At 39.7% G+C, this 14,304-nt stretch overlaps 1 protein-coding gene across 2 annotated transcripts in view; it reads left to right on the top strand.

The window, feature by feature from the left end:
• Positions 1–14,304, top strand: part of TNC (tenascin C) — a 209,704-nt gene that overhangs the window by 152,776 nt on the left and 42,624 nt on the right. For both annotated transcript variants that reach the window (XM_082263948.1, XM_082263949.1), the window contains one exon: positions 7,681–7,813. In XM_082263948.1, the coding sequence (XP_082120074.1) occupies positions 7,681–7,813 (133 nt within the window). The remainder of the gene's footprint in view (positions 1–7,680; positions 7,814–14,304) is intronic.

Genomic DNA, 14,304 nt, shown 5'->3' with positions numbered 1-14,304 from the left:
AGGGCTTGCAGTGGAAACTACAAGTGGCCATATATTATACCTGGTCCAACATAGGCACAATGTTGAAGCCTGCCCTGGGTTCTGGGTTATATATGTTTTAACATAGAATTCAAAAAGTTATTTTTTTTTAATCATTTAAGAACAATTTATGTAAACCATAAATCAATTTTTCAGTATGTTTGACAACAGTCATCAAGGGCTTGCAGTGGAAACTACAAATGGCATATTATGCCTGGTCCAATGTAGGCACAATGCGGAAGCCTGCCCTGGGTTTAGGGTTATATATGTTTTAACAAAGAATTCCAAATGTTTTTTTTTTTTTAAATCATTTAAATACAAGTTATGTAAACCAAAAATCTATTTTTCAGTATGTTTGACAACAGTCATCAAGGGCTTGCAGTGGAAAATACAAGTGGCCATACATTATGCCTGGTCCACTGTAGGCACAATGAGGAATCCTGCCCTGGGTTTTGGGTTATATATGTTTTAACATAGAATTCAAAAAGTTATTTTTCTTTTAATTAATTTAAGTACAATTTATGTAAACCAAAAATCTATTTTTCAGTTTGTTTGACAACAGTCATCAAGGGCTTGCAGTGGAAAATACAAGTGGCCATACATTATGCCTGGTCCACTGTAGGCACAATGAGGAATCCTGCCCTGGGTTTTGGGTTATATATGTTTTAACATAGAATTCAAAAAGTTATTTTTCTTTTAATTCATTTAAGTACAATTTATGTCAACCAAAAATCAATTTTTCAGTATGTTTGACAACAGTCATCAAGGGCTTGCAGTGGAAACTACAAGTGGCCATATATTATACCTGGTCCAACGTAGGCACAATGTTGAAGCCTGCCCTGGGTTCTGGGTTATATATGTTTTAACATAGAATTCAAAAAGTTATTTTTTTTTTTAATCATTTAAGAACAATTTATGTAAACCATAAATCAATTTTTCAGTATGTTTGACAACAGTCATCAAGGGCTTGCAGTGGAAACTACAAATGGCATATTATGCCTGGTCCAATGTAGGCACAATGCGGAAGCCTGCCCTGGGTTTAGGGTTATATATGTTTTAACAAAGAATTCCAAACGTTTTTTTTTTTTTTAAATCATTTAAGTACAAGTTATGTAAACCAAAAATCTATTTTTCAGTATGTTTGACAACAGTCATCAAGGGCTTGGAGTGGAAACTAAAAGTGGCCATTTATTATGCCTGGCCCACTGTAAACACAACGAGGAAGCCTGCCCTGGGTTCTGGGTTATATATGTTTTAACATAGAATTCAAAAAGTTATTATTTTTTTTTTATCATTTAATTACAATTTATCTAAACCAAAAATCTATTTTTCTGTATGTTTGACAACAGTCATCAAGGGCTTGCAGTGGAAACTACAAGTGACCATATATTATGCCTGGTCCACTGTAGGCACAATGAGGAAGCCTGCCCTTGGTTTTGGGTTATATATGTCTTAACATAGAATTCCAAAAGTTTTTTTTTTATTTTTTTCCTATACGTAAACCAAACATCTATTTTTCAGTACATGGGCTTCCAGAGTAGGCTACAAGAGGCACTGGCCATATATTAATCTTGTTCTACTGTTGGCTCAATGAGGAAGCCTGCCCTGGGTTTAGGTTTATATATATTTTAACATGTAACTGCAAAAGTATTTTTTTTATTTTATTATTTAAGTAATTTCAGTGGAGACTACAAGTGGCCATATTTTATGCCTGGTCCACTGTAGGCACAATGAGGAAGCCTGCCCTTGGTTTTGGGTTATATATGTTTTATCATAGAATTCCAAAAGTCTTTTTTTTATTTTATTTTTTTTATTTTTTACCTATACGTAAACCAAACATCTATTTTTCAGTACATGGGCTTCCAGAGTAGGCTACAAGAGGCCATATATTATGCTTGTTCTACTGTTGGCTCAATGAGGAAGCCTGCCCTGGGCTTTGGTTTATATATATATTTTAACATGTAATTGCAAAAGTATTTTTTTTTTTATTATTTAAGTAAATGTAATCTATTTTTTTACTACATTTGACAACACTCACCAAGGGCTTTCAGTGGAGACTGCAAGTGGCCATATTTTATGCTTGGTCCACTGTTGGCACAATGAGGAAGCCTGCCCTGGGTTTTGGGTTATATATGTTTTATCATAGAATTCCAAAAGTCTTTGGGTTACGTATAGGTAAAAAATTAAAGAATAAAATAAAAAAAGACTTTTGGAATTCTATGATAAAACATATATAACCCAAAACCAAGGGCAGGCTTCCTCATTGTGCCAACAGTGGGCCAAGCATAATATATGGCCACTTGTAGCCTACTCTGGAAGTCCATGTACTAAAAAATAGATGTTTGGTTTATGTATAGGTAATAAATTAAAGAATAAAATAAAAAAACATCTATTTTTTAGTACTTGGACTTCCAGAGTAGGCTACAAGTGGCTATATATTATGCTTGGCCCACTGTTGGCACAATAAAGGAAGCCTGCCCTGGGTTTTAGGTTATATAATTTATAATATGTTATTCCAAACGTCTTTTTTTTTTTTTTTTTTATTTAAGCATTTGGAAACCAAAACACAGTTTTTTTTACTACGTTTCACAATACTCATCAAGGGCTTCCAGTGGAAACAACAAGAGGCCATATATTACGCTTGTTCCACTGTTGGCACCATGAGGGTTTTGGGTAAATTGACCTTTTAAAGAAAAATTGTCTCCTTTGACTTGGCTTGGCTTGCTTGCTATATCTTTCATTCTGTTGCAACGCTTTTTATTGTTTTTAATAAAGAGGTATTAGGTATAGGCTGCAAAACAGACATAAGTCCAACCAATAGAAAAAATAAATGAATAGAAAACCTCTATAAACACAACCCTATACACACAGATGATCCAGAGGAAGGCAAAAACCCAACTTGCTCCATTGGGGAAAAAATAAATTCTTTACTGGTCCTCCAGAAGGCAATTGGATATTCCCTGGATCATCAATCTCTGGCATTGCTACCTATTAATCTTAATATCCAGTTATATTTTGTGCATTTAGGAATGCATCCAGCTCTTTTGTAAATCAATCTACTGAGCTGGCTAGAACCAGCTCTTGAGGGAGTCTATTCCACATTTTTACAGTTCTTACTGAAGAAGCCTTTCCGTATGTGGAGGTTAAATCTCTTTTCCTTCAGACGTAGGTACATGGTGATCATATCCCCCCCTCATATCCCCCTTGGGTATTTATACATGAAGAACATAACCCTCCCTTATGTATTATACATGGAGATCATATCCCCCCTTATGTATTTATACATGGAGATCATATCCCTCCCTTATGTATTTATACATGGAGATCATATCCCCCCTTATGTATTTATACATGATGATCATATCCCCCTTATGTATTATACATGGTGATCATATCACTCCCTTATGTATTTATACATGGATATCATGTCCCTCCCTTATGTATTTATACATGGAGATCATATCCCCCCCCCCCTTATGTATTTATACATGGAGATCATATCCCCCCTTATGTATTTATACATGGTGATCATATCCCCCCTTATGTATTTATACATGGATATCATGTCCCTCCCTTATGTATTTATACATGAAGAACATAACCCTCCCTTATGTATTATACATGGAGATCATATCCCCCCTTATGTATTTATACATGGAGATCATATCCCTCCCTTATGTATTTATACATGGAGATCATATCCCCCCTTATGTATTTATACATGGAGATCATATCCCTCCCTTATGTATTTATACATGGTGATCATATCCCCCCTTATGTATTTATACATGGATATCATGTCCCTCCCTTATGTATTTATACATGAAGAACATAACCCTCCCTTATGTATTATACATGGAGATCATATCCCCCCTTATGTATTTATACATGGAGATCATATCCCTCCCTTATGTATTTATACATGGAGATCATATCCCCCCTTATGTATTTATACATGGAGATCTTATCCCCCCTTATGTATTTATACATGGAGATCATATCACCCCTTATGTATTTATACATGGAGATCATATCACTCCCTTATGTATTTATACATGGTGATCATATCCCCCCCCCCCTTATGTATTTATACATGGAGATCATATCCCCTCCTTATGTATTTATACATGGAGATCATATCCCCCCTTATGTATTTATACATGGTGATCATACCCCCCCTTATGTATTTATACATGGATATCATGTCCCTCCCTTATGTATTTATACATGGAGATCATATCCCTCCCTTATGTATTTATACATGGAGATCATATCCCCTCCTTATGTATTTATACATGGAGATCATATCCCCCCTTATGTATTTATACATGGAGATCATATCACTCCCTTATGTATTTATACATGGTGATCATATCCCCCCCTTATGTATTTATACATGGAGATCATATCACTCCCTTATGTATTTATACATGGTGATCATATCCCCCCCTTATGTATTTATACATGGATATCATGTCCCTCCCTTATGTATTTATACATGGAGATCATGTACCTCCCTTATGTATTTATACATGGAGATCATATCCCCCCTTATGTATTTATACATGGAGATCATATCCCTCCTTATGTATTTATACATGGAGATCATATCCCCCTTTATGTATTTATACATGGTGATCATATCCCTCCCTTATGTATTTATACATGGAGATCATATCCCCCCTTATGTATTATACATGGAGATCATGTCCCTCCCTTATGTATTTATACATGGTGATCATATCCCCCCTTATGTATTTATACATGGAGATCATATCCCCCTTTATGTATTTATACATGGTGATCATATCCCTCCCTTATGTATTTATACATGGAGATCATATCCCCCCTTATGTATTATACATGGAGATCATATCCCCCCTTATGTATTTATACAGGATGATCATATCCCCCCTTATGTATTATACATGGTGATCATACCCCTCCCTTATGTATTTATACATGGAGATCATATCCCCCCTTATGTATTTATACATGGAGATCATATCCCCCCTTATATATTATACATGGTAATCATATCCCCCCTTATGTATTTATACAGGATGATCATATCCCCCCTTATGTATTTATACATGGAGATCATATCCCCCTTATGTATTTATACATGGAGATCATATCCCCCCATATGTATTTATACAGGGTGATCATATCCCCCCTTATGTATTTATACATGGAGATCATATCCCCCCTTATGTATTATACATGGAGATCATGTCCCTCCCTTATGTATTTATACATGGAAATCATATCCCCCCTTATGTATTTATACAGGGTGATCATATCCCCCCTTATGTATTATACATGGTGATCATACCCCTCCCTTATGTATTTATACATGGAGATCATATCCCTCCTTATGTATTTATACATGGAGATCATATCCCCCCTTATATATTATACATGGTAATCATATCCCCCCTTATGTATTTATACATGGAGATCATATCCCTCCCTTATGTATTTATACATGGAGATCATATCCCCCCCTTATGTATTATACACAGAGATCATGTCCCTCCCTTATGTATTTATACATGAAGAACATACCCCTCCCTTATGTATTTATACATGTTGATCATATCCCCCCCTTATGTATTTATACATGGAGATCATATCCCCCCTTATGTATTTATACATGGAGATCATATCCCCCCTCATGTATTTATACAGGATGATCATATCCCCCCTTATGTATTATACATGGTGATCATACCCCTCCCTTATGTATTTATACATGGAGATCATATCCCCCCTTATGTATTTATACATGGAGATCATATCCCCCCTAATATATTATAGATGGTAATCATATCCCCCCTTATGTATTTATACAGGATGATCATATCCCCCCTTATGTATTTATACATGGAGATCATATCCCCCTTATGCATTTATACATGGAGATCATATCCCTCCTTATGTATTTATACATGGAGATCATATCCCTCCTTATGCATTTATACATGGAGATCATATCCCTCCTTATGTATTTATACATGGAGATCATATCCCCCTTATGTATTTATACATGGAGATCATATCCCCCCTTATGTATTTATACAGGGTGATCATATCCCCCCCTTATGTATTATACATGGTGATCATACCCCTCCCTTATGTATTTATACATGGAGATCATATCCCTCCCTTCTGTATTTATACAGGGTGATCATATCCCCCCTTATGTATTATACATGGTGATCATACCCCTCCCTTATGTATTTATACATGGAGATCATATCCCTCCCTTATGTATTTATACATGGAGATCATATCCCCCCTTATGTATTATACACAGAGATCATGTCCCTCCCTTATGTATTTATACATGAAGAACATACCCCTCCCTTATGTATTTATACATGTTGATCATATGATCATATCCCCCCTTATGTATTTATACATGGAGATCATATCCCCCTTATGTATTATACACAGAGATCATGTCCCTCCCTTATGTATTTATACATGAAGAACATACCCCTCCCTTATGTATTTATACATGTTGATCATATCCCCCCTTATGTATTTATACATGGAGATCATATCCCCCCTTATGTATTTATACATGGAGATCATATCCCCCCTCATGTATTTATACATGGGGATCATATCCCCCCTAGACATGGCAATCATGTCCCCCTTATGTATATAAACATGGTGATCATATCCCCCTATGAATTTACACATGGTGATAATACCCCCCCCCCCCCACCTTAATCCTCTAATCTCAAAAGAGAATAAATTCAGTTTAGCTAAACTTTCCTCATTGCCAAGGTCCTCCATGCCTCTTTTCAGTTTAGTTGTCCTTCTCATCACTTTCTCCAGTTTCTCCCAGTTTTGCATAACATTAGTGTACAGACTAGAGGCCCAAATATATATTTAGGCCATGTGGTCAATTGAGTTGACCCAGTAGGGGGCAGCACTAAGGCCAGAGTGTCCATATTGGAAATTCTATCCTCAGGGCATGTTCAAACCTTGGGCCGCACGGCATCATTGATTTTTATGGTGCAGGTAGCCTCTGGCACCATAACAACCAATGACGCCCAGCATCTTGGCAACCATTGACATTATGCAGCCTTGGTCACCAGCGTCCTAGCAACTAATGATCCTGTATAGTCTGGCATTTAGCAACAGTCTGGCATTTAGCTACCAGCATCCTAGCAACCACCAACAGAAGGGGGGCTGCAAAAATGGCAACCTCAGGGGGCATCCACCCCCAGAACGGCATGTATACAGTATAATGGAGGGCCATCAAGAGGATCTAAGTTTTTAATTATAGCAAAATACGCATACAAATATATAATGATCCTGCAAGCTACTTGCTTCAATGAAAAGAGGAGCTGAGCTGCTGGCATTGGTTACAATCCCACTTATGTGCTAAACCAGTGGTCCTCAACTCCGGTCCTCGGGGCCCATTAACAGGCCAGATTTTAAGCATGTCCGTCAAAGGTCCATCACTTTCTTTGTTGAGATGCAAAGCATGTTAATGGCGCCCAATGGCACATTAATGAAAGAACCAAAGGTCAATTATCCAACCTAGTCTCTTTTTTTTTAGTCTATGGAAATATGTACTTAAATAAACTGAAGCAATGCAATATTATTTTTACCATCTAATTACTGAGTTTTTCCTTTTCACAGGAGGTTGCTCTGGGGCCTGATGCCACTTCATACAGATTGCTAGATCTCAGCCCATCTGCCCAGTACACTGTGAGACTGCAGTCAATAAATGGAAATGTCAAGAGTAAATTCATCCAAACTGAATTCATAACAAGTAAGAGCTTTACTATTTTTGCTTTATTATCATCTGCTAAGCTGGTTCTCGTGCACACACCCACATATGAGGATACATGCCACCCTGTGATAGTCAAAGAAGTAAATGAAGTAGGACGTGTTTTATGGGACCAACAAGACGACACATGTATGGGCTGTGACATAGATCTGTGAACTGGATGTTTCCTTTTATTAAAAAAGGATTAGTGTGTGTTCAGCCAATATTTTTTTTTTTTTTTTGGTAGTGTGGAAAAAATTAGAACTACTATTGGGTTTTGAGAGATATTTCTGTCCTTCATGAATGTCATGTCCTGGTGACGACTTTGTCATGGAGAACTTTAGAAAGTCATGTCCTGGTTGACACTTTATGTCCTGGAGAACTTAAGAACTTCATGTTCTGGTGACAACTTCATGTCCTGGAGCAGTTCAGAACTTCATGTCTTCGTGACAACTTCAAGTTCTGGAGAACCTCATGCCCTGGAGAACTTTAGAACTTCGTGTCCTGGTGACAACTCTATGTCCTGGAGAACTTTAGAATATCATGTCCTGGTGACAACTCCATGTCCTGGAGAACTTCAGAACTTCATGTCCTGCACAGGAAGTAAGGGAAGAATCCCCAATAGTAGCATGGGAAAAAATTAGAACTACTACTGAGTTTTTACTAGTAGAGAGATATTCCTGTCCTTCATGAATGTCATGACCTGGTGACGACTTTGTCATGGAGAACTTTAAAATGTCATGTCCTGATGACACTTTGTGTCCTGGATAACGTGAGCACTTCATGTCCTGGTGACAACTTCATGTCCTGGAGCAGTTCAGAACTTCATGTCCTCATGACAACTTCAAGTTCTGGAGAACCTCATGTCCTGGAGAACTTCAGAACTTCACGTCCTGAAGAACTTTAGAACTTCATGTCCTGGTGACAACTCCATGTCCTGGAGAACTTCAGAAATTCATGTCCTGGTGACCACTCCATGTCCTGGAGAACTTCAGAAATTCATGTCCTGGTGACATTGCTTTTACTGCACAGCAGAGGAGTAACTAGAACCTTCAGGGCCCTGATGCAAGAAACCATGAAGGGCCCCCCAGACCCCTGGCCTGGGCCCTTACCTTCAAGCCCAGGGCTCTTCCCACTAATCCTGGGGCTCTTTACACTTGTTGCATGGCCTTTTATTACAGTCCCGCAGCAGGATTCTTTCACAAGTTCTGCAGTGGGCCCCCTTCCTGCAATCTTGTGGGCCCCCTTCCTGCAATCTTGGGGCCTCCCCACAGTGGTGCAATGCCAGGGTCCCGTTGCAAGTGTGACCTTTGCGATCCTGGAAGTTCACCCACTGGTTTGCTACCGGGCCCCCTGGAGCATGGGGCCCGGTAGCGATTGCAACCCCTGCAACCCCTGTAGTTACGCCCCTGCTGCACAGGAAGTGAGGGAAGAATCCCCAATAGTAGCATGGAAAAAAATTAGAATTACTACTGAGTTTTTACTAATAGAGAGATATTCCTGTCCTTCATAATTGTCATGAACTGGTGACAACTTCATGTCACGGAGAACTTCATGTCATGGAGAATTTTAGAACTTCGTGTCCTGTTGACAACTTCATGTCCTTGTGACAAGTTCATGTTCTAAAGAACTGCAGAACTTCATACCCACTTTGTGTCCTGGATAACGTGAGCACTTCATGTCCTGGTGACAACTTCATGTCCTGGAGCAGTTCAGAACTTCATGTCCTCGTGACAACTTCAAGTTCTGGAGAACCTCATGTCCTGGAGAACTTCAGAACTTCACGTCCTGAAGAACTTTAGAACTTCATGTCCTGGTGACAACTTCATGTCCTCATGACAAGTTCATGTCCTAAAGAACTGCAGAACTTCATACCCTGGAAAAGTTCAGAACTTCATGTCCTCTTGATAACTTCATGTCATGGAGAAATTCATGTCATGGAGCACTTTAAAAATTCATGTCCTTGTGACAACTTCATGTCCTTGAGAAGTTCAGAGCTTCATGTTCTTGTGACAACTTCATTTCCTGGAGAACTCCAGAACTTCATGTCCTCATGACAACTTCATATCCTGGAGAACTTTAGAACTTCATGTCCTGGTGACAACTCCATGTCCTGGTGATAACTCCATATCCTGGAGAACTTTAGAACTTCATGTCCTGGTGACAATTTCATGTCCTGGAGAACTTCAGAACTTCATGTCCTGGTGACATTGGTTTTACTGCACAGGAAGTGAGGGAAGAATCCCCAATAGTAGCATGGAAAAAAATTAGAACTTCTACTGAGTTTTTACTAATAGAGAGATATTCCTGTCCTTCATAATTGTCATGAACTGGTGACAACTTCAAGTCATGGAGAACTTCATGTCATGGAGAACTTTAGAACTTCATGTCCTGGTGAAAACTACATGTCCTCGTGACAAGTTCATGTCCTAAAGAACTGCAGAACTTCATACCCTGGAAAAGTTCAGAACGTCATGTCCTCTTGATAACTTCATGTCATGGAGAAATTCATGTCATGGAGCACTTTAAAAATTCATGTCCTGGTGACAACTGCATGTCCTTGAGAAGTTCAGAACTTCATGTTCTAGGGGCAACTTCATTTCCTGGAGAACTCCAGAACTTCATGTCCTCATGACAACTTCATATCCTGGAGAACTTTAGAACTTCATGTCCTGGTGACAACTCCATGTCCTGGAGAACTTCAGAACTTCATGTCCTGGTGACATTGGTTTTACTGCACAGGAAGTGAGGGAAGAATCCCCAATAGTAGCATGGAAAAAATTTGAATTACTACTGAGTTTTTACTAATAGAGAGATATTCCTGTCCTTCATAATTGTCATGAACTGGTGACAACTTCATGTCATGGAGAATTTTAGAACTTCATGTCCTGGTGACAACTTCATGTCCTCATGACAAGTTCATGTCCTAAAGAACTGCAGAACTTCGTACCCTGGAAAAGTTCAGAACTTCATGTCCTCTTGATAACTTCATGTCATGGAGAAATTCATGTCATGGAGCACTTTAAAAATTCATGTCCTGGTGACAACTTCATGTCCTTGAGAAGTTCAGAACTTCATGTTCTTGTGACAACTTCATTTCCTGGAGAACTCCAGAACTTCATGTCCTCATGACAACTTCATATCCTGGAGAACTTTAGAACTTCATGTCCTGGTGAAAACTCCATGTCCTGGAGAACTTCAGAACTTCATGTCCTGGTGACATTGGTTTTACTGCACAGGAAGTGAGGGAAGAATCCCCAATAGTAGCATGGAAAAAAATTAGAACTTCTATTGAGTTTTTACTAATAGAGAGATATTCCTGTCCTTCATAATTGTCATGAACTGGTGACAACTTCATGTCATGGAGAACTTCATGTCATGGAGAATTTTAGAACTTCATGTCCTGGTGACAACTTCATGTTCTTGTGACAAGTTCATGTCCTAAAGAACTGCAGAACGTCATACCCTGGAAAAGTTCAGGACTTCATGTCCTCTTGATAACTTCATGTCATGGAGAAATTCATGTCATGGAGCACTTTAAAAATTCATGTCCTGGTGACAACTTCATGTCCTTGAGAAGTTCAGAACTTTGTGTTCTTGGGACAACTTCATTTCCTGGAGAACTCCAGAACTTCATGTCCTCATGACAACTTCATATCCTGGAGAACTTTAGAACTTCATGTCCTGGTGACAACTTCATGTCCTGGAGAACATCAGAACTTCCCGGTGACATTGGTTTTACTAAACAGGAATAAAGAGAAAAATCCCCAACAGTGACACATACAAAAATCTTCTTTTCTAAAAGAGTAGGAGAGGGCTAAAAAAGGCATGTCAGGATTTTTTTTTATATTGCTGCCTGTTTCTCTTCCAAAGATTTTCCCTTGTTCCCTGTCCCACACAAGAAGAGAATGAAACCCAGGATAGCAGTAAAAACCTGACAAACAACTAAATGCGCAAGCCTTGGCTGTCCATACACTTTAATTGATGGTTGTCATACAAATCGCATATGAAGAAAAGACTGGTCTGCTGCCCGTAAGAGGGCAAGTCTTTTGCAATAAATGGTAGATGGTGGGAGATCTAGCTCTCTCAAAATGTTACCATGTAATCAGGGGTACTATTGTATGGCCCATTAAATAAGAGTGCAGCAGGGTTTGCACCTCTCAGTCGGGGAAAATGTGTGTTTAGGGGAGCTGTGGGGTGGTGGTTTAGTCAGGGTAGAGAGGACAGTTTTATTACCCCAGTGGAAAAGGAATACCCCTTTTGAGAGGATGTGATAGACCCACCATGTGGCTTCCCCTTCTGGAGAAGACCCCTATTTTTCTTCCCAGGGAAGGAGAGCCAGGAAATTTGGAGAACCAGAGCGGGCCATTAGATAAGAGTGTGGCAAGGTTTGGCACCTCTTAGTCAGAGGAATAGGTGTGTATTTGGGGGAGCCGTGGGGTGATGGTTTAGTCAGTGGAGTCATGGGAGAGAGGACAGTTTTATTGCCCCCGGTGGCAAGAGGTTGTGAAAGACCCACAATGTGGCTTCCCCTTCTGGAGAAGACCCATATTTTTCTTCCCAGGGAAGGGGAGCCAGGAAATTTGGAGAACCAGCACAGCCCATTATATAGGAATGGGACAGGGTTTGGCATCTCTTAGTCGGGGGAATAGGTATGTTTTTGAGGGGAGTCATGGGGTGGTGGTTTATTCAGAGTTAGGGGAGAAAGGACAGTTGTATTGCCCCAATGGGAAAGGAGGTCCCCTCTGGGAGGATATGATAGACCCACCATGTGAAGCCAGCGACAATCACTGTATTAGCGCTGTCTACTGTAGTTATTTCCAACTTCCAGAAGAACCCTGCAAGTATGACACCTACATACTCCAAACTGGACAAGTATAATTATGCAAAAATAATCAATACCTAAGCTTCAGCACAAAGTGGGTCATTAGATACGAGTGTGGCAAGGTTTGGCACCTCTTAGTCAGGGGAATAGGTGTGTATTTGGGGGGAGCGGTGGGTGATGGTTTAGTCAGGGGATTCATGGGAGAGAGGACAGTTTTATTGCCCCAGTGACAAAAGGTTGTGATAGACCCACCATGTGGCTTCCCCTTCTGGAGAAGACCCAAATTTTTCTTCCCAGGGAAGGGGAGCCAGGAAATTTGGAGAACCAGCACATCCCATTAGATGGGAATGGAACAGGGCTTGGCATCTCTCAGTCGGGGGAATAGGTATGTGTTTGAGAGGCTTTATGGGGTCATGGTTTATTCAGAGTCAGGGGAGAAAAGACAGTTTTATTGCCCCAATGGGAAAGGAGGTCCCCTCTGGGAGGATGTGATAGACCCACCATGTGGCTTCCCCTTCTGGAGAAGGCCCATATTTTTCTTCCCAGGGAAGGGGAGCCAGGAAATTTGGAGAACCAGCACAGCCCATTAGACAGGAATGGGACAGGGTTTGGCATCCCTCAGTCGGGGGAATAGGTATGTGTTTGAGGGGAGTCATGGGGTGGTGGTTTATTCAGAGTCAGGGGAGAAAGGACAGTTTTATTGCCCCAATGGGAAAGAAGATCTCCTCTGGGAGGATGTGATAGACCCACCATGTGGCTTCCCTATCTGGAGAAGACCCATATTTTTCTTCCCAGGGAAGGGGAGCCAGGACATTTGGAGAACCAGCACAGCCCATTAGATAGGAATAGGACAGGCTTTGGCATCTCTCAGTCGGGGGAATAGGTATGTGTTTGAGGGGAATCATGGGGTGGTGGTTTATTCAGAGTCAGGGGAGAAAGGACAGCTTTATTGCCCCAATAGGAAAGGAGGTCCCCTCTGGGAGGATATGATAGACCCACCATGTGAAGCCAGGGACAATCACTGTATTAGCGTTGTCTAGTTATTTCCAACTTCCACAAAAACCCCACAAGTATGACACCTACGTACTCCAAACTGGACCAGTATATTCATGCAAAAATAATCAATACCTAAACTTCAGCACAAAAGTGTAAACAACCCTAATTTAAATTCCTTGTTTTTCTATTGTCTAAGTGTTGAGAAGTGATTGGTGAATGCATTGGTGAAAGCATACTGTGTGACTGGACCTTTACTTTTTTTCAATACAGAAATAAAATACATTATATATGTGGACCTTCATGAAAACTAACATTGGAAGTACCTTAGGACGAAAATTTTGTTATATTTTTATGCATTCTAAAAAGAATAACTGAAATCCAGCTAGCTGCCATGCGCAGAACCCCTGCCGTTCTTTGCATTGCTTTTTTCCTGGGTTTCATCTCTATCAGTGTAGCACGCAGCAATCCAATTACTGAACAAAGGCACTTGCACAATGTCATGCTACAATGACTCAGCCGTTACAACCAGCAAATAAATAATCCACGAAAAAAATAAAATAAAATACACTTCTCAAATCTCTATAGTATCCGAATAGTTATAATCCAGCCAATGAATTAAAGGGCAGCAGGCTTTCCATGTGCTCTCAAAAAAAAAAAAAAAAAATTGAGCATA

The sequence above is a fragment of the Pelophylax lessonae genome (genome assembly GCF_965119305.1).
Source record: "Pelophylax lessonae genome assembly, chromosome: 7".
Classification (NCBI taxonomy): Eukaryota; Metazoa; Chordata; class Amphibia; order Anura; family Ranidae; genus Pelophylax; species Pelophylax lessonae.
Note: the sequence above shows the minus strand (reverse complement) of the source record. Positions and strands in the feature narration are given on the sequence as shown.